The sequence below is a fragment of the Schistocerca serialis genome, chromosome 10 (assembly GCF_023864345.2).
Source record: "Schistocerca serialis cubense isolate TAMUIC-IGC-003099 chromosome 10, iqSchSeri2.2, whole genome shotgun sequence".
NCBI classification, from domain to species: Eukaryota; Metazoa; Arthropoda; class Insecta; order Orthoptera; family Acrididae; genus Schistocerca; species Schistocerca serialis.
The window spans coordinates 253107390-253129816 of NC_064647.1; the positions used below are offsets into that span (position 1 = coordinate 253107390).

At 42.3% G+C, this 22427-nt stretch overlaps 1 protein-coding gene across 3 annotated transcripts in view; it reads right to left on the reverse strand.

Annotated features, from left to right (window-relative positions):
• LOC126425308 (ubiquitin carboxyl-terminal hydrolase calypso) overlaps positions 1 to 22427 on the reverse strand; it is a 225510-nt gene that overhangs the window by 90468 nt on the left and 112615 nt on the right. For all 3 annotated transcript variants that reach the window (XM_050088288.1, XM_050088287.1, XM_050088286.1), the window contains exon 6: positions 22177 to 22380. In XM_050088288.1, coding sequence (XP_049944245.1) covers positions 22177 to 22380 — 204 coding nt within the window. The remainder of the gene's footprint in view (positions 1 to 22176; positions 22381 to 22427) is intronic.

Genomic DNA, 22427 nt, shown 5'->3' on the forward strand with positions numbered 1-22427 from the left:
GCAAGTTATAACAGATATGTAGTTAATGACTCGTGCAAACCTTTGAAAGTGAAAAGTTTTTGGAAATTTTTGATAAGATAAGTTTATAAAAAAATATTTAGCATGCTATGTTAAGTAAGTAGGATTGATGTTGTGTGTTATTTGGACAATGCCATATTTTTGAGATGTAATAACTTTTTGTAGAATATTATTGTAGAGGCAGCCCACTACCGGAGTCAAGGATTTTCTTGGTGATTGTAATTTCATTACTTATTTGCACTGTGTGTTTTGTTCATATGTAGTGATGTCTAATTCCCTAGCCGATTCTTTTAAGCCTGTGGCTTCAAAGAAGTTTTCGAGGGCGGGGATGTAAGGGGTCCGTAGGCCCTTACTATAAGTTTTGCGACGGCACAGGTCGACAGGACAAACAATCGATAGTGTGCGTCGGGTGGCGAGAGCGAGAGCGAGTGTTGAGACAGTAGAGTGGGACCCAGGCTGCGGGCCGGGCCGTGGGGCGGCCGGTGGCCGTAATGCAAGGCCGTACCGACAAAGGGGGTGCCCATCGCCACGGTTTAACCCCTTTTGTGTTAGAAATATACGGGAAAGTGAACAAGTACAATTACTAGTGTGATTCAGTGATATATCAGTGCCGATATTTGTATTTTCGCGTCTACCGCGCCGGCATTATTTGGATTGCGGTGTTGGATACAGTGATTAAAATTTGCGTGTGACGATAATGAATAACAAAGAGGCCTGTGCTGAGATTAGTCGTCACTAATTTTGTACGACGAAGGCAGTGGCTGTCTCCTTACTTTGTGTTTTTGGTGATAAATATAGCTGTGTTGTTGTTCTTGGCACCATACATATCATTATTACAGCATTTGAGAAGGACAAAATGGAATGTAACAACTCCGTAGCAGTCCAATCCGATTGCCAGCCCCATTACGTACACGGTCACATTAGTTATTATCTATTTGGGCTGCTATCAGATCCCGATCGAGCGGGATAAGTAAGTAAAAATAAACCGGAGTGTTACAAAACCCTGAGGAAACAAAAGATAGGAGAGTTATTAAGGCCGTTTTGCGATTCGTACAACACCTCCACTTAAGCGAACAGATGACAAAATTATATCTACATTGAAGACAACATTTGACTTTTCAGGTAATGCAAGGTAAGTGCAAAGGAGCAGTGACCACCCGTGCAACCAACGTCGAGCAACAGACACTGCGGAAGAGATATTATACTGTCAATTATAATACTATGTTCTTTATTTATCTTTTATAGAAAGAAATTATATATATATATATATATATATATATATATATATATATATATACACACACCACATACATGATGTTTAACCTTCACTGAAGTAGAAGAAAGTTCATGGTTGAACTCTTGAGAGGAAATTTGGTATGTTATTATATAATACACATTATGAGAGAGACAATCTCTGTGAGTTATATTTTCCATTTGTATAGGCGGTATCCACAAGAAGTGGAGATATCGAGGAAGTACTGAGCAGCTATGTAATTTACTCATGCAAGGATTTGTTAATGTATAATACACTTAGTCATATGGACAGTCAGAACACAAACAGAGAATCTGTCATGATGTTACACTACACAGACTTGACGTAAGGACACTTACATTTACCCATGATTTGGTAAATTGTAAGCACCTCCTTTCACACACCCCTTGAAGGTGATGCAAACGTTATAATGTATTGTGTTCTCTTTTTATGTAGTAGCTGTAGGATTTGGTAGTTTATAGGTAGTGAATAGTTTCTTCCAGTCTATCTTTCTTTCTTTCTCCATTTTCCTACCACCTCATGCAGCCGGGTATTGTTTGTTTATGGAATGTAAGAATATACTGTGTGACAGTAAACTTTCAGGTATGAATAAAGAGACATGAATATTGATGGCATTACAAGCCTGATCAACCACTAGCCAGCCAAGATATGGAATCAAAAGAAAGAAAGAAATAATAAATGAAGGAAAGCCCGTGCTTTAAACATTAAGTCTTATATCCCTTGGCACGCCAAAGCCTTAATAAAGAAAATCAAAATGACCATAAACCCCAATAAAAGAAAGTAGCCAATGGGACTTCGTATAATTTTTAGTGTAAATATTTCACATGCATATTCTTGTAAATTTATATATATTTGTGTATGTGTTAAAACTTTGCATATTGTCAACATATTTTGAAATGTGACCACGAAATGTAAGCTTTCATAATTAACAATGTAAACATGCTGGGACACAGTGAACTTTGTTAAAATGTAAATATTGCAAAAAAGTGTTGCAAACTGTGAACGTTATAAACGACGAATTTTGTGTTGTTTGTGAAACTTATGGTGCATAAACCAAATAACTGTTTGTAGATCGATATAAACTGCAATTTACTTCGACGATAATGAGGATTTTCACACTGCAAATGAACGTTTGTTGGCAAGTGTAAGCAACGTGGTGAAACACCTACCTTTGCGAACATCGACGCCGTTGTTCCTGGCCGGCCTTCAGATGCTTTGGAGACAATAAACTCAGCACTTGTCATGGGCGATGTGGAGGCTAAAAACTACATCGACCATATATGCCCCGGGAACAATAGTCATGAAAACGCACAAGGACCTGGAGTGTTGTGTTGTAACAGAAGACATGGACGTTGCTTCAGATCACGCACACGCTCAATCTTATGGTGTCACCGGACTTAACACGCCATTTATGCTGGAATAACAACTTGTAATGAACACTATATGAAAGTGAATACTGTGCAAGATTGTCATAACACAGAGATTTTGAAAGCGCAAAGACTACGTGCTGCCAGAGGTGCATTGGGAAACCAACGCTGGAAGCGCACAACATTAACTGCGCTGGCGAGCAGCTTGTTTCAAACAAACTGTATGTAAATATATATTAATTGTGTAAAAGGGATCAAAACTGTAACAATTGTATGTAGTATATAGATTTAGAAAGTAAGTATTGACAAAGATAATCCCCTATGAATGCACGTGGCCTTTCCTAAGAAAATATGTATAATTGACATTTAGGTGTATCTATTCTATTGTTTGCTAGCCTGCCACGCTAAATGTTTTAGCGTGACAGTTGAGGGGGCGATGTAGCGGGACTTTGAATTTCGCCACGCTACCGCGCTACACGCGTTCCCTCAGATAAAAAATATCCCGTCGCAGCGGTATGAGCGCTCGACGGCAGAGAAAATACTAAAATTGTAACTTTTTTTTTTTTTTGTTTTCTATCCGTTTCTTGATTGTCTCTTGATAGCTGAAGCTTATGGCAGAAGTGATCTGATGAAGATGTTAAAAAAAAAAAAAACTTATTAGCTAGTCTTGATCCGATTTTAATGTGTAGACATATTGTGGAAGTTGTTAAGAAATTCGGAGGATGGAAGTAGCAAAGTAAATTAAATTGCATACAGTATCAAGATGATTTTAATTGGTATAAATTAGTGATTCCCGGACGATTGCAAGATTTTGGAGCAGACTTTTCACGCCGAAATGAAGGAGATTTTTGAAGACCTGGACGCCACACGAAAGAAGACAAGTTAACCTGGTAAAGGATGAACTTTTATCTACGCCACTTCCCCCTGTCAGTTACATTTTGTTATTCTCTGTCTCTTTTCAATAATTTTTGTAGTGGAAATTGGTTTAACTTTTGCTCAAAAACAACGCCACAAGGACCACCCCAACTATAGCTTTTCTGTAATACGAAGTCCAATCAGCATTTATTTCTGGTCATTAATGATTTTTTTTTAAAAAAAAAAATTGCACTTACGATTTCTTCCCACATTTTCAACCTTTTTTTTCTTTTCCTGTCTTCTGTCTTTTCTTTTTTTATTAACCACTACAATTTGAAACTTCAACTCTGTCTGGGATCAGTTGCCTTGCAACAGCCACTGCTGGTCCCAAGCCCGGATAAAGGCATAGGGTTGGGCACTGGGCTAACAACCCAATCCTTTGTTACAAAAAACAAACTTGCCTCGGACGTGGACGGATACAATGGAATACGAAAACTGCAAAGGACAAAAGGCACACGATTTAGAAATTTTAATTTTGGATCTTGGACTGTTCAGAGCCTGTATAGACCAGGAACCATCCAGACTGTGGTCTCAGAAGTTAACCGATATAAACTGGACCTGGTGGCGGTACAAGAGACAAGATGGCTAGGAGAAGGAACTCACAAAGAGGATGGATACACACTGTTCTACGGCACTGGTTTTATAATACACAAGCAGCAAATTCGGTGAAGGAATTCAAAGTTGTTAACAAAAGAGTATCCTACATAGTACTTGGAAAACAAGTGTCAGACACCACATTCATCAATGTTCGTGCCCCACCCAACTGAGGATAAAACAGATGAAGAAAAGGAAGAGTTCTATGACCAACTAGAACAAACAATTGCGAGCACACCAACTAGAAATATCAGGAAAGTGCTGGGAGATTTTAATGGAAGAGCAGGGAAAGAAGAATTCTACATGCAAACTATAGGAAGGCACAGTTTGCTTGATGAGACCAACAAGAATGGTCAGCGGATGATCAACTTCGCTATCTCAAAGAACCTGAGAGTAAGTTTGACTTACTTCGAACACAAAAGAATACATAAGGGAACGTGGTGTTCACCAGATGGAAGAACCACCAACCAGATAGATCACATCTCGATGAACCAGCACTATAGCCATAGTCGTGGACGTGAGGTCGTATAGAGGAGCCGACTCTGCTTCAGACCACTTCCTCATTGTGAGCAGGCTTAAACTCGTGTTCACCTACATTCATAAGAAGGCGACACTAGAACCTGCTCTGAATGTTTAGAATCTACGAGAAAGTGCCATTAAAGAACAATATGCTATAGAAATCAAAAACCGTTTCGAGGTCCTAGAGACCCTAGAACCGAGAGAGAATGTGGAGGAAAGACGGAAAGAAATAAAGTCCACGGTACTGAGTATAGCGGAGGATATATTGGGAAGAAAGACGGTAATGAAGAAGAGGAAATGGTTCGACAAGACGTGCCAGAAAGCTACAGAGATGAGAACGAAGATGAGAGAGAAGTGGCTAGCTGACAGGGATAATGAGCAGGAATGGAAACATTTTGTCAACATCAGAAGGGAGACAAGGCAAATTCTAAGAGCAGAGAAGAGAATATATCTAACCAGTTTGCTAAAACAAGTTGAGGCAGACAGCCAAAACAAGAACTTGATGCAATTCTTCCAATACGTAAAAAATTGGAAACGTGGATTTCAGAGCCCAACTTTTTTCCATTATAGATAAGAACCGCAACTTGATAAATGACAAGGAAAGAATTGTAGAATGATGCAAAGAATACTTCTCAGAACTGTTGAATCGCCCAGACCGAGATGAGATATTACCTGCAAACACTAGGAGGAAAGGAAAGATGAAGAAGAATGGGAAGTTAGCGAAGAAGACGTGAAAATCAAAAAGGACTCAGAAACAACAAAGCCCCAGGGGAAGACAGAATAACATCAGAATTAATCAAGGAGGGAGGTGAGAGCTTACACTTACAGATATATAAACTGATCCAGTTGATATGGGAGAAGGAGACACTGCCAGAAGAATGGAAATTGGCTATAATATGCCCAATATACAAGAAGGGAAGAAAATTGAATGCAGTAACTACAGAGGAATCAGCTTGTTGAATGTAACGTATAAGGTGCTGTCCATCATTATCCTCAGAAAATTGTAACCATTTTTAGAGAACAACATACAGGAGTACCGAGCTGGCTTTCGACCAAATCGATCGACAATAGATCACATTTTCACACTAAGATAATTGTTTGAAAAACATTGGGAATACGATAAAGATATCTACAGCCTGTTCGTCAATTTTCAATGTGCATATGACAGCATACACAGGAATAGCCTTTACAATGCAATGCGGGACTTCAGAAACCCTGAGAATCTAGTGGGAACGGTGCAAGCTTATAGGGAAGCGTCAAAGGCAGCAGTACGTTTTCGAGGAGCTACATCAGAAACATTTGAGATCGAGACAGGCCTCAGACAATGGGATGCTCTCTCGTGTGTTCTGTTCAATGACATCTTAGAGAAAGTAATAAAAGGGTGTAGGCAACAGAAGTGAGCTGGAGTAAAGATGGACAGTAACTTCAATTGTCTCGCATGTGCAGATGACATAGTACTATTAAGTGAATGAGAGCACGAGTTGAAAGAAATGTACCAGAAAATGGACAATTATGCACAGAAGGTAGGGCTCAAAGCGAATCGAGCCAGTTCATGCAACTAGGAAGAAGACAAGAGCAGATAGAATTTCTTGAGATAGATGGCAAAAGGTTCAATACTTGGGATCTCGGTTTACCACGGATAACAACATAAAAATGGACATCGAGGAAAGAACAGCAGTGGGAACAAAATGCAGGCATTCCCTCAGAGAGACGCTCGGCTCTAAATCGATCTCAGTGAACGCTAAGATGAAAATCTACAACACAGTGATACGCCCAGCAGTAATGTACGTTTCAGAAACACGGAGCACGACAAAGCAAGAAAGGTAAAAACTATTAATATTTGAAAGAAGAGTAATGAGGAAGATACGGGGACCAGTTTTAGATAACGGAGAATGGAGGAGGAGGAAAAACGAGGAAATCTACCTTCCGATGCGACAACCGACTATCCTACACAAGATAAGGAGCAAGAGAATACAATGGGTGGGCCACGTAGCCCGTATGCCAGATGGAAGACGGGTGAAGATAGCACCAGAGGGGAAACCAAACACCAAACGCCCCATCGGACGACCGAGGCAGCGCCGGACGGGTGACCTGGCGAAGGACCTAGCAGCCCCGGGAACTGAAGACACCTGGAGGAACCGGGCACAAAACAGGAAGGAACGGAGGCAGTTTGTGGAAGCAGCGCGTGGTCCGCAGGGCCTGTGATCGCTGAATATCTATCTGTCATTTGGAACTACTCCTATGTAAATACTCTGAAATAAAATTCCATAAATATTTACCTGACGTCAGTCACGCAGGAAAGACATCAGTATTAGCACCAATATCTGTAACGCTACACGGTCGGTGGCGGAGAACAGCTCACTGGCAGTCGTCTAGTGTGCTCAGTCCCGTGTTATGTAGACACAAATCTGCCTCCGACCACAGATTCTCAAAAACTACACTCCACAATCGTGTGATAGTGGAGCAGTAAAATCCCCACAAAGGAGAAAATGCTGGGCAAGTTGTGAGAAAGTGTTAAGTGAAGGTCCAGTGCACCACACTGAACACAGTCGGTAATTCTGTTTTGCAAACATCCCGAAATTACAACTGCCTGAAGGCTGGCACCGACAGCCAGAGGTGTGGAGTGGCACGCTTTGTTCAAACACAGGTGTCTGCCCTCCACTAGAAAAGTGACTTCCTTCACAACTGTCCCGAGCCCACTTATGTTCCACTGAAAATGGGAGCAACCTTACGAGCTAATGGTCACATTTGCTTCGCCCTTACCTTTCGATCAGTGTGGGAACGGAAGTCTTAACACGAGGTGGTGATGTGGTTTACTCTGACAAATTCCAAACCTCACTCTGTCTGTAGGTTATCAACTTCACTGGACTACCCTTAAGAATGTGTCAGATTGGTCAATTTTGACTTCCATATAACCTGCACTTTAGTCTTCAACAGAGTCCCCAGATGAGACGAGTCTACGGCAATCCGACAGCTCCGGGTCGTTTCCGTCCGAGCTCGACACATTTGCCGCACCTCTCTTCTTTGGCAAATATTGTGTCGAATCTCACTGTGAATGGACTGCGCGGCTTCGCTCCGTATCTCTGTAGTTGTGGATTAGCAGTAAGAAGTATACTCTCGGGTGCTCTCACGTGCGGAGGAGTTCGCAGTCGCTTTTGCGGTACGTCCCAAATCGACAGATGCCTTTTCTGGAAAGCTGTTTTGGCCACTAAAGACTGTACCATTACTGAGCTACTCGCAATTTTTACCCCGCAAATTTTATGTTCGTCCCTAAATGCCTGACAGTCAGGGCTGCAAACTTCCCTCCCAACAATACATTCACACAGCCAGATCCGAACGCAGGCCTGCATCGCATCCAACTCTCTCACAAACCCTAAATGTTATCTGCGACACCCAAAATGGTGCATACGACAGGAGGAGTACAGTCTCATATTTGAGGGATAAACATTAATTACTACTGTACGTGGGACGACATTGGCTGCGATCTCACTACTCTGAGTCCTTCAGTTCGTCTAGCTCACCATCGCTCACTCTGTTACAATTTTGTCTCCCGTTGTGCCGACTCTGACTTTTTCTTTACGTCCTACATACTGGTTCTCCGTACGGTACGAAAGCCTCACCAGAATAGGGTGTGTCACGTAATTCGGGCCACAGTCAGGTACACATCGAGCACTTTCATGTTCCACACCCTCTCAGATCACCGCAGTGTGGCCATATTCGTCGAATGTGCGATGTCGCTCGAGTGCTTTCCACTTTTTAGCGTACCTGTGACACACTACTAGCTTTAACGTTCAGAAGAATGTGACACCATTTACAAACTTCCCTCCTCCCTCAAAAAATTCGGGAATGTGTTCTTAGGAAAAAATTGCGTCCCGCCACTAGCGGGGATTCCTCACTCGGTCTGAGTTCACGGCCGGGCTACCTGAGCCCTCCTGTCGGGTAGATGTCACTGCTCCTGGGAGGCACACCAGTGCCTTTGAGACTGATTTTACACCACGGCATTACAAAGATCATCTACTGTTCTAGACACTCAACCCAGACAGGGGACCTGACAGACAGAGCGTGTGAGAGCCACCCTACCCTGTCGACACTGGCAAACCTCGAGAGTCACAGTTTTTCCTACAGAGGTGTGTACAATCCGATATCCTGAATGCTTCTTCCTTCTTCCGACACACACTTTCTGTTCAGATATGTATTCCAGTTTTTTAGAAGTTTCTTTCAATGAGAGATATGGGAGCTTATTTTCACAGTGACATCCCATTTGCCAATGTAGAACGAGAGACTCAAATAACCGACAGTATACTTCCCTCGCTCTCCATCCGGCCTTCACTAACAGAATGATACGGCCAGCAGTTGCTCCCATTTTGTGACTGTTTTGTTACGAGCTTAATAAACGACACGTGCCTACACTCATAATTATGCTGCTTTGAGTATTTATTTCAGGCTCTTGACATTGAAATAATTACTGATGTAGTAGCTCTGGCATTGTCAGTCCCCCATTATTAAAAAATAAACAACTATGCGAGCTACAGTTATACAAAACAATGGTTACAAACCTGCATTAAATGAAAACCTTCACAATAACGTTAAACAGAAAGCCGGGAAGTTTAACAGTAGCCGTCTAGATAACGTTATTATCGTTTGTAATGCCGTGGTGTAAAATCACTCTCAAAGGCAATGGTGTGCCTCCCAGGAGCAGTGACATCTACCCGACAGGAGGGCTCAGGTAGCCCGGCCGTGAACTCAGACCGAGTGAGGAATCCCCGCTAGTGGTGGGACGCAGTTTTTTCCTCGGAATACATTCCCGAATTTTTTGAGGGAGGAGGGAAGTTTGTAAATGGTGTCACATTCTTCTGAACGTTAAAGATAGTAGTGTGTCACAGGTACGCTAAAGAGTGGAAAGCACTCGAGCGACATCGCACATTCGACGAATATGGCCACACTGCGGTGATCTGAGAGGGTGTGGAACATGAAAGTGCTCGATGCGTACCTGACTGTGGCCCGCATTACGTGACACATCCTATTCTGGTGAGGCTTTCGTACCGTACCTACCCTAGCGCGCTCTACAAAAATAAAATAAGTTCATAGAACATTTACCATATGAAATTGCAAGTTTATCTTGTAACAGTCTTGTAAAAGTAAGTTTCTCCACAAACAACTAACTACATAACAGATGTGTAAATTCTGCTAACAAAGACTGCCAAATACACAGCAACTCACGAATTTGTGTGTTTAGTTCTGATTCTTGTTCCTGGTCCTATACAGAGTTAACAGGGAGAGGGTTTACTGCTCCAGAACACTGAGATGCGCTACAATTGAATAAAGTAAACAGATCAACCTTTGTTTGGCACCTAGCTGAGAGTGGAGATCAACTCACACATAGTAAAATGAAAATGGAAATTCTACACTCTGCCAACAAAAGCCGGAAATATGGATCTACTAGAAGAAAATGAAATGTCAAAATATTAGGTCAGTGCATAAATTCAAAGGGTTTTTGTTTCACATGTTGCTATTCCACTTGCTTTTGGTTTATTTGTCAATAGTCATGTTTTATTTGTAGTTCACTACTGCTATTTGAGTTTACACATTGTATTTTATATTTCAAGATTTTAAACATGGCTGCAGCAGCAACTGTTAAAATTCTTCACAATAAAGGATGGCAGCCAAAAACAGTTGCAGGGTAGAATTTTTTTATTAAAATTCTTGACCAAGGTTTCGGTACATATAAATATACCTTCATCAGAAGTAAAACTTCCTGAAGAGAAAGACACATTCATTAGAAAAGCCATATCAACGAAAGTGAGAAACAGAAGCTTAAATAACGGTGAAATTGCTAAAGTAATACAGGCACACAATCTTTAGTACTGCTTCATGAAGCTGATAAAGGTGACAAACTAGACTTGCTCGAAGAATTAGAGATTTTCAAGCATCTGTCTCTAAAGGATGGTTTTGTTCTTAATGAACAGGTGCAACTTCGAAACAAAAATTTTTTAGACAGTTTCAAACCCCTCATTGCCTTAATGTAATACAGTCTGGCTGACTAGGAGTTATTCTCTTGCTTGTTGATGCCGGTGAAATGCGCTTTTCCTGTCTTGTTGGGATCTACATATTGTGATGTTTGTTAGTTATGAATTTCAATGTGTATGTGTGGTTAAATGACTACTATGTTTTATTCATAATGACAGATGGTTTCGTTTTATTATTACATTTTGGTTGTTTCGCTAGTATGTATTTCACTGCCTACGTTACGCGAGACTCTCGCGCATTACACTAGTGCCCTCTCTGGTTAGATGTTCCAAGCGCAAGCTTTATCCGTTTGACACTAGGACACAGGTAAATTTGGTTCTATATTTCTAGTTTACATAAATGTCTTTAATTGGCGTGATACGCTTTATTTATTAAGACAAAGTTTGAATTAACGCAACCTTTAATAATTTTTGATGCGCTTATGTATGTATTTATGGAATGTAATATGCGCGAGTCTGGCACATGCAAGTGCCCTCTCTCGGCGAAACAATCTGCCTTAGTGCCTTCACACTCGTGTCTCAATAGTTCATAGGCGAAGTAACATTGTTAAACTGTTCGCTTTGATCCTGTGCCCATTACACATGTTGTACAAATGGAGATGATATTTTAATTACTGACGACACCTTTTGGCATAATTGTTTTATTATTCTCCAGTGCATGATGTAATTTTTGGTAAGTACTAAAGATTGTGTACCTGTATTACTTTAGCAATTTCACCGTTATTTAAGCTTCTGTTTCTCACTTTCGTTGATATGGCTTTTCTAATGAATGTGTCTTTCTGTTCAGGAAGTTTTACTTCTGATGAAGGTATATTTATATGTACCGAAACCTTGGTCAAGAATTTTAATAAAAAAATTCTAACCTGCAACTGTTTTTGGCTGCCATCCTTTATTGTGTTGTATTTTATAATCTGGAGACAGTGAGTGGCACTGCAGATGCTAGAAACTGGCGTGCCAAGTGGAGAAATCTGAATGTTTCCAACAGATTCTTCTGTTTCCACGATTCACGTCAGTGTACTACAGATCTGGAAAATGAGATGCAACATTTGCACGCAATGGGGAAAGTTCGAAAGTCAGGTGTACGGGTATCGTACACTCTGAGCCAAAAGCAGTAGGTGGCCATCGCTCATCGTCAACTAGCCTGTGAATGATGCCAACTGTTGCTACCCTGTATTGTTAATGATGAAGAGAAATTGTATCTTTTTGTTAAAATACGGAAAAGAAAGGAATGGTTAAGCCCAAACAAAGCAGCAACTCCCTGTACAAAGATCTGCATGCACTCCAAACAAACGTTAATGTTATTTATCTACTGGAACAGTGGCGTTGTGGTGCACTACAAAATGCTTTCCCGAGGTGTGACCACTACTGCCGACATTCATTGTAAACGACTGAGAAATCTCGCTGACGCAATCTGAGAAAAATTACCTGGAAGACTGCGTGAAGCAATGCTACTCCACAATGACGCCTGCCTGTATTCTGCTAGGCTGACGAAGATACTATACGGGAATTGGGTAGGGAAGTGATTCTGCACTCAGCTTGCCCACCTGATCTTGTGCCCTCAGATTTTCACCTTTTCCATTCTCTATCGAACAACTTTCGAGGAATTTCCTTTTCGGACGAGAATGCGGTGTGAACATGGTTCAAAGAGTTCTTCGCCTCAAAACCGTGTGATTTCTGATCTTGTGGAAGAGAAAAGTTACCCCAGAATTGACAGACTGTTATAAACAGTGAAGAAGAATGTATTATTGATGACTAAAGTCTCTGTTATGTGTATCTGTTGTGACAACTTTATAGTGAGGGGGGAAAAAAGAAACTGGGTAGCAAACAAAAAAAACATTCAGAACATTTGAGACCATTTACTATCAAAGAACAAATAAAACACACTTATATCGGTAAAATCCCTATGTTACCCCAATATTTATGTAGAACTGCACTTTATCAGCTTTCAATATTTTTGATTCTTAGCATACACAATGACCATTATAAAGAATAAAATAATAAAATATAAAATGTGCCTTAGAATAAATAAACCTGTTAGAATGTGTCTGTCAATTATATTACAATAGCTGCTAAAGATCAGTACTTGCCATAGGTTATTTAAATGAAACATGTAATGTATGTGTACATTCTGATATAAGATATTTTCATAATATTATCTACTATCACAGACGTAACACTGTGCAAAGACAAATGCAAGCTACTGACAAAACTTACAGGGTAAGTAATGTAATATGATTGTAATATTCCGGTTGTGAGTACCAGCAATGATGTGCTCCGGAATTTGACACGACACCGCTCTTTGCTGGGGGAGGGGGAGGAGCATCTATGTTTTCTTGTAATTGTTGGAAATAAGTAATGCCGATTGGACATTGAATTTTTTTGTTGGAGATAATTTTGCATACAGGTGTAATTTTGAAGTGCAGGGTCAACATGCAATCGCGATTATCAAGAATAAAAATTGGTTTTGTGGGAAAAAAGTAAGGTAAACATCTTTATGAACCTTTATTCAATGTTGGATCCTCAGATCTTCACGAAAACTATTAGTGTGTTTAGCAAAATAGTGCACAGTGATTACTTCGCGAATTAACAATACTGGGCGAATCTGCTACTATCACGGTCCGAATAATATGCAATATTTTGCCGTCAGCTTGTATGTTCAAGATGTTCCCTAAGTGACCAGTTTGTTAGACAGAATGTACCATACTGCCACTGTTGTTCAACCTTATCATTCTGAAAGTGTTTCCAGAAAAAAAAAAAAAAAAATCGTATGGCGACTGTGAATATTGAAGCTGCTAAGGGAGACAATGTCTTCACCGCGAGTTGTAGCAGTTTTCTCCAACTTTGCCTGGTGTTCTCTGAGAACCGGAGAAGCAGAAACCTCTGGCTGCCAACTCATCCTACACCTAATCCCACTCTCTCGTTACAGCAGCCACAAAGAAAACACATTCATCTATAGCCAAATTTTTTCACATATTGTTTGTATTAGGTAAAAATGTTATAATGTATACATATAGGCACAATATTCAAAAGAGAGTTTTTTAATGCAGTACCTGTCTTATCTTTGTCAAAGACAAAAATAAAAAGGCAAGATAGTTAACTAATTAATTTTTCTTTGCGACATAGGAGTCTCATTTCAGTAAGTAACAAATAACAAAATTGACTTTAATGTGCAGTTCTTGTCAGAGGTGTGTTATCATGCTCTAACCTGATGCAAATTGTGTTTACAGTGCACTGTGCTTGTAGGTCAGTAGCCAAACTTGGCATAAAAGCAAATGTTAAGAACAAATATTAGATCTACTATTTGTTTTATGTTTACAGTCCAATATGCAGCTCGTATAGACGGATGTGAAAACAACTTAACTGACAAGGATAATATAATGAATTTGATAATACAAACAATAAGTTGTCATTCAAATCTCTTCCGTGCTAATACCCAATACAATCGAGGTGTTCCTTCATTTATCACATAAATAGGCAATCATTTAGAGTAACCTAAGAAGGTAGATTCTAATTTGACGATAGGAAAAGCGTGAAGCAAGTGTGGGAAGTAGCTTCTGGAGGTGAAGGGGACTCGGTCACTGTGGACTGGAGTCAGTAGCATCCAGCACTGACAATAACTATTGCAGAAGAGGACAGGATAGAACGCCTCCCCCCCCCCCTCCCCCCCCCCCAAAAAAAACTTTGCCACATGAGGAGTTCTCCGACACAGTCTTACATCTTACATACTGGTAGTGAGCACGCTAGAGTACCCAGAGGTTCTGGAATTGATGGCAGCCTACACTAGAGGCAGCATATTCAGGCGTAACTGTACCACGCAGTCTGTTGAGGGAGAATCGGGTCCTCGAACACTTTTGTGGGGGGTGCACAACAGTTTAGTGTGTGGATGGTATGACGAGCTAATATTTGTCATCGGGTCTGTATCAGTAGATACCCTGTGGAAGAAAAAACACGAAATCTCGTTTACAATTATTCCTAATATGGAAAATAATGGTACGGAGTCTCATCACTTGAAATCAACCTCAACTTTAGAGAAATAGCTGCAAATTAAAAATGGAGGAGCGTGTGTCTTATTGTATTAGAACGTATTTCATACTGGTGACCTTTAAGGAGTCAGGAAAACTGGAAAGAGAGGGAACAGATGAACATAGTCCGGAACGACTTACGACAATCCTCCAGTGGCACAGAAAAGCCTGAGGGTTCTGTATGTCTGGTTTAAGATGGACTAACACTTAATGAAATATCTGAAATGGAGTAATACTCAGTGTATTAGTGAAAGACAACAATTGTGGGGTCCAGGATTCGAACCCCAGTCAGTACCGGGGTTTACAAGCGTAAGTTACAGTTACGCCAACCTCCAGCGATGACTGTTGATGCAAAAAATTCACATTTAACTGCCTTCAGACCCAGACCACCGTGCGGGGGTGAGGGCCCGAGACGGGCCCAGTAAGAGGAGAGTCTTCACCGGGCACACAGCTGCTGCACGTCTGCAGATACGGCAACCTGTACAGCATTTGCACTCGGGACACACACGCACCTATTTCCCGCACTGCCTTTCTGCTCGAACAGATCGGAGAACACATTTATTAGACCTGTAGATTGAGCAGCACACAGTCAATGAGGGAGAAAAAATGGCGGTGAATGTGAATGATGTAATTACATCCAAAATGTGCAAAGAATATTACGAAACAATGAATAAATTACTACAACGCTTCCAGATATGGGGAGTCACTACTGAGAAGAGCTTACTTCATCCCTGTTAATAATTCTGAGACACATTCAATGTCCTGTTACTCACGGGGATTATTTCCTCAACCGAAGGTCACAGGCAGTCTACCTGAAGCCACAGTTTACCTGTTACAAACTTCAAATTAAAACTGAGAAAATTGAAGAACGGTACGTAATTAACCTCCTCGAGAACTGCCACGTTACCGTGACAAGGAGATATATGCACTCTGGTGTCACCCAACTAGCTGTGATGGTGAGAGCTTAAGTTTGTGGTAGGGCCTCCCTAACTGGACAGTCTCTCAGGTAGGAGTCGTGTGGAGAGCAGCTTCACAACCGTTCCCAGCTCCATCCTCTACAGAACTCCACGCTCCGTATCCCCGATGACTTCATCATTATCCTCCCAGCAGACGGAGGATCTACCACTGTGGCACTGGGCCGAAAGGAGTACATTAGTGAAGGCCTATGCCAGCTGACTGAAACCTCTAGATATAGCATTGGCCAACGAGATCCCGTGCCTGTGATTCAAAATGATCTGCAGTACCTCTTTAAAACCTCAAGCCCCTCACAAGGACTTACACCTCAAACCATAGAACTTATTTCCCCCCCCCCCCCCCCCCCCCCCACCTTTTACCTTCTTCCTAAGATCCACAAATCCAATCATCCTGGCTGTCCTGTAGTTGCTGGCTTCAGAGCATGTATATCTGCCTTCGCTGATCAACACCTGCAACTGATAGTACAAAGACTTCCCTCCTATGTTAGATTATCTGTAATCTGGGCTCGTCCCACTCCCACCACACACCTTGCTCGTCACCATTGGCTCGTCCGACTCCCACCACAAACCTTGCTTGTCACCACTGGTACCAATGTCCCCCACGTATGTGGTCTGTCTGCGTCGAACTTTTCCTCCGTTAGCACCCACCCGATTCCATACCTGCGACATCCTTCCTCTCACATTAATCGACTTCACACTTACCGACAAGCAGCCAATCTTTGAGGGACAGACACACAAACTAATCAGAGATATGGCCAGGGTAACCAGGATGGTTCCTTCGTATACCAACATTTTCAGGGGTTGCTTGGACGGGGCTTTCCTGGGATCCAAAAGACTGTTTTGCTTTAGATACACTGATGACATTTTTACTGTACGAACTCGTGGCAAGACGAGCTGTTAAAATTCCTGGAATCTCTTAATACCTTCTCCCAATTAAATTTCACGTGGTCCTATTTCAAATCGCGTCCCACTTTCCTCGACATTGATCTCGTCCTCACCGAAGGCCAGCTACACACTTATGCCCACATTAAACCTGCTAACAAACAACAGCACTTACATTTTGACAGCTGTAATTCTTTCCACGCCAAATGCTCCCTCCCACACAGCCTCGGCATTAGAGCGAACGTATTTGTTCGGATGCAGACTCTTTACAGCAATACGACACCATTCTCACCTCAGCCTTCACTGGACATAGTTACCCCACCAGCCTAGTTCAAAAGAAGATTTCCTGGGCCATCACATCCAATCCTGGTACTGCTGATCCCTGCAAAAAAACAGCTTCGGAGCACATCACTGGTCACAGAGTATTATCTGGTCTGCAATGCATTAATCAGCTACTTCGCAATGAGGCCACGAGTCCCTAAAATTGTGCCCTGAAATGGCATCCATTCTGTCTGAGATTTTGCCCACCACACCTAGAATAGCTTTTCATCACCCTCTCAATCTCAATCTCTACCGTATCTTTGTCAGACCCTACGCTCCTTCTCCACCAGTCTCCCTACCCTTTGGCTCCTGTACCCCTGTGACCGTACCCACTGCACCCTCATACCACCACCCATACCCGCCGTGTAACTGACAAAACCTATACTATCAAAGGGAGGGCCACCTGTGAAACGATACGTCATATACCAGCTGTTACGAAAACACTGTTCGGTCTTACGCAATATACGGGTTCTTCCTCCGGACACCAGTTTCTCAAAACTCTGGAAGTGGGAACTCGTGTTACACCACTTTCTCGGTTCTCACCACCCTCCCGGTCATAATTTACGTTAATTTAGTTTGTCTCAGCATTTCTTCGCAGTAACTACTGCTTTCTTTGCGTGAGAGAGAGAGGATGTGCAATTTTGTTAATTATTTTGCACACGGTGAGTCTCTCGAGGGACAACACGTGTCTCCGAACTGAAAGGACAGACATATTAACTTCGGAGGAGAGAGAACTCGTGGGGCATTTGTGCGGGTTCCGAGGATCGTTGCCCCAGGTCGGAGTAACACATTAGCCCCAGAGTGAGACCGACAGTCGACAGTATCAGAAGCAATTGCAGAAACAAACGAACATTTTAAAAAGTATTCATTCTCTCGTGATGTATCGAACTGTCGAGTTGACATTTATACTCTTTTGTGCCGTACGGAGAGAAGAGAAATGTCGTGTTCCTGTATTTAGAAAATTTTATTAAGAAGAGGTAAACATACTGTCTCTGAAGAACAAACAGGCAGTACTTTCGAAGAGATTCTTCACGTTTATTTTAAAGACTTTGATGTCGTGTGGAAGCCTATTTACTTCTCGCGTAAATGCAGACTGCATTATATAGAAGAAGGGTCAGAGAAATATAAAGCGTCAAAGCTGGGGACGAATAAAAAAGTTTGCAAAATAATATCCAGCAGTTACAGCTCACAGAAATTAAATGTAGACAACAGAACATCATCATAGCATACGTGCTTTACAGATCCGAAAAAGAATTCCTCCGAATGCTACAGACTTCTCAGTCCAGTTCACATGCCTTTTGATGACTCTGTTCCTCTGTTATATGGCGAGTTCTTACCTTCAGTCCTTCAATTATTTGTGTTGTACTGAGACTTTTCATTACTGTAGTTGTAGTAGTAGTAGTAGTAGTAGTAGTAGTAGTAGTAGTAATCTCAGTTCTCAGTTACATAGTGGCTAAAACAGAGTTCCACAACGAAACGCCATGCACATGACTAGGACAAGTTATGTCTGATGAGAGGATAATTTTGTGTCCCTTTAAACTGGCACGACCACCAACCAGCTGTCCACCAAAACGAAAGGCTGACACCCGACAGCAGTCGAGAGCAGAGGCAACCGACCAGTGATGGAACAACTGTCAAAGTTCGGTGGCCGCTTCACGACCCGTGCTACCCATATTCCGCCCAATTGCACTGCAGATGGAAGTTGTCCTCCCAATTCATCTTCTGACCCTGTAATCCCGCCTCCCCACTTCCCGGTCCTGATACCTGCTGGCCCCTGGCCCACAGGCCCGTCCGACCTGCTCCTCCCTGCCACAACGCACTGCGTCGGACTCCCCTGCTGGAGGCCGGAGCGAACTTCCGAATGACGTGTCGGTGTCCTTATACAAAGTTTCCAAGTTGACTCCCACCCACCCTCTCAGGATATGGCACAGGGTCAGCACCGTATCACCGGAAGCATTTTTGAAAATACTGAACACGTATTTTTTCATTTTTTAACCCTAGGCATAGTTTTTGAAATATTTTGTTATTTAGAGATAAAAAAACTCACCCAGTGTGTTTACACACTGACAGAAAAGAAACACAATACAACGGAGGAGGCGTGCAGCATAAACAGAAATTGGTAGGCACATTTCTCCATGTAAAAGATTACGTCTATTCAAATTCTGTGCCACTCGCATAAGAGTGGCACTAGTATCGCCACTATAAGGACAGAAATAAAGTTCGTTTTAAATATACGCCGTAACGGTTGTGAGCATCAGTTACCTTCGAGATCGGCCGAGGTGAGCCGATGTCAGTTCAGAACGTCTTTAAGATGACAAAGATGTTAACACGAGAGTGAGTTTCAACGAGGTCCCGTAACAGGGCTACGAGAAGCCGGACGTCCCTCCTGCGATACTGCGGAAAGGCTCGGCAGGAACGTAGCCTCGGTACGCGACTGCCGGTAGAGGCGGTTACGAGGATGACCACCGCGTTCAGTGTACGGCTCCGCTGCGTCGCACTACGAGTGGCAATACGAGCGGCAGCTGACACGACAAACTGTTACAAATTGGATATTCCGAGGACAGCTCCGACCCGTATGCCCCGTGACGTGCATTCCACTGACCCCGAATCGCCACCATTTGCACCTCCGGTGACGTCGAGAGAGAGCTCGATGGAGGGCGGGGTGGAGGCTTCTCGTATTTTCCGATGAAATCTGGTTCTGGCTGAGTGCCAGTGATGGCTGTATGTTGCTTAGGAGGAGGCCAGTCGAGAGCCTGCAATCAGCTGTCTGTACGCTAGACACACCGGACCCACACCCGGAGTTCCGGTCCGGTATGCTGTTTCGTACGACAGCAGGAGCACTCTCGTAGCTATCCCGAGTGACACGACTGCAAGTCTGCCAGTCGATCTGGCGATTCGAGTGGTCATGTTGCCGTTCACGAACGGCATTCTGGGGGACGTTTGTCTACAGGATTACGCTCACCCACATCCCGATAGTGTAACCCGAGACACTCTACAGAGTGCCAGCACGCTGCCTTCGCCTGCTCGATCGCCGGATCTTTCTCCGATCGGGCACGTACGGGACACCGTCGGACGACGACTCCGGCGTCGTCCACAGAGAGCGTTAAGCGTCACTGTACTGACTGTCCGAGTGCGACAGGCACGGAACTTATCCCACAAACTGACATTCGGCACCGGTACGACAGAATGCATTCACGTTTACGTGCTCGCATTCGACAGTTTAGCTATTATACCGGTCACTAATGGACCTGCATTTTACATTTGCAGTGGCTTATCTAGAGCTTACATTAACCTGTCATCTTGCAATGTATCAGTTGAATACGTTACTTAGACAAATATATTACTGAAATTTCATTACTCTACATTAATTATTTTTTGGTGCCGTGATTTTTTTCCCCGTCAGTGTATATCCGAAAGCATAGCAACATTTTGGCCCCCCCCCCCCCCCATCTGTGTGCCGGCTACACATTCGAATCTCATTTACACAGCGTATAACAATGTCAGCTGGAACTATCGTGATTCCAGTCGTAATTGATTATCTTTTTCATTTTGAATCTAGCTATCCACATTGTATATATGTAGTCTGAGCTTACATCTGTCTTTATTGCATTTCACACAAATTCAATACCCGGACAATATTTTTCAATATGCTATCTGCAACGACGCATCTAATTTTTCCAAAGATCGTATTAATTAATCGATCATTATAATTATTACTATGGGGGACCATAGAAGAGGTAATCAACAGTTTTGGAAACACTGACACACGCATTAGGAATAATGGAATCTAGACTTTAGAGAAATGAGTTTTAATTTTCTTGAAACTAATTAATTCAGCAGAGAAATGTAATTAAAATTTAGACACACTCAAAATTACATTGGCATTTTGCACCACTATACCTGTTTAATTTCTAAGTTTTACACTATACTTCTGTTGCCCTAATTCTTTGGACCAAACAGAACCCATCATTAATCAATTATACCATTAACTAAGTATTTGCATCAACTAACATGAATTCAAAACTTGCAACTTTACTTGTAAGAAGTGAATTCAAAGTGTAGTTATACACAATAGTTCTGTACCTTTTTTTATTTACTAACTGATCATTATGCAGCCAAATTATTGCCTAAATGTATAGCTCTTGCACTCCAGTAAATTTCAATAAATTTCAACTATACTGTTTCATAAATTATTACATAGTTTCCAAAATACAAAAATATCTTTACACCAGTTCATAAATGCCCCTTCCGACCTAGAATCTACCATGTGCTTCCACTTCTTAGACGCAATACCTAAGTACCGATGTCGGATGCCAGCAGTCGACGTGTCGGCATTGTGCAATTCTGTATGTCATCTCTCTGTGAGTCTGCCTGATCAAAATTCAGATGGCACCAATCCGTTAGCCATATAATGCTACGAGGTTACTGTCTCCTTATACTAAGGTGTTAATTTCTTAGTGTCAACTGTATACATTTCTGTGCACTGTCATCAGTCCTCGTGAAACCTATTGCATCCACTAACTGCATAATTTGGTACCGAGTTTGGAATGTTCACCTGTGAAACTTCTCATACAAAAGTGTACTCTAAACATTCAGTGACACTGATCTGGAGGTTATAGTGTGTGTCTACTTACGGTCAATATCTTAAGTGAGAATGGAGACTGGCCATTCTGTTGCTTCAAGTTTTAATAAGAGTGCAAAAAGAGTTAACGTAATCTAAACACTGTGTTGCAGCCACTAGTTGAGAATCTATCATTAAACCAGTTTACAGCAATACAGCAAACTCCCACTGTAGAGACATTGAGTTCAATCCAGGATAACAGGTTAGTACACTTACAGGTGGGTCGTTAGTTATTCCCCTTCAGTTCTAAAACCAATTTTGATAACGTAAGACAAGTCACTGACTGTGTCACTCGAGAATGTGCCTTCTCCGTGACGAGTTTCACAAGCAAAGGCTTACAGACGCAGCTGCAATATTTTTTCCGGTAACTCACCTTACAGGGAGAGGGAATATTCTGTAACTCTCAAAAATGTATTTACAGCTATTATATACTTGACACCTCTGCTCTTATCTTCCAGGGAAATGTGTGTACAAATTCTGATTCACAAATGTGACTTTACAACAGATACTGTACTACGCACCGGCTAGTCACCCCGGATTACCTCTCGTGCCGAACTGTAAAGTGAAGCAATTTCACAAAATGCAGCCAAAATTTACGGCTCACGAGTAGAGAAACGTATTGTGAGCAGCAGAGAAATGCCCACCTGTCGCGTGCCGGCGACAGTCCGTCCGCCTCCGCGTCACCGTCGGTTCCGTCGCCACCCGGCGTGTCGTCGCGCTCCCCGTCCTCCGCGGCTGCCGATGCCGACGGCTCCTCCTCTCCTCCCTCCTCCCGCTGCTGCCGGTGTCGGTGCTGCTCGGACTGCGTCAGCTTCACCAGCTGCTGCAAGGCTTCCAGCACAATTTGCCTGCGGATCGCAAAAACTGAAGTTCGACACTGTGGGCTTTCATTTGC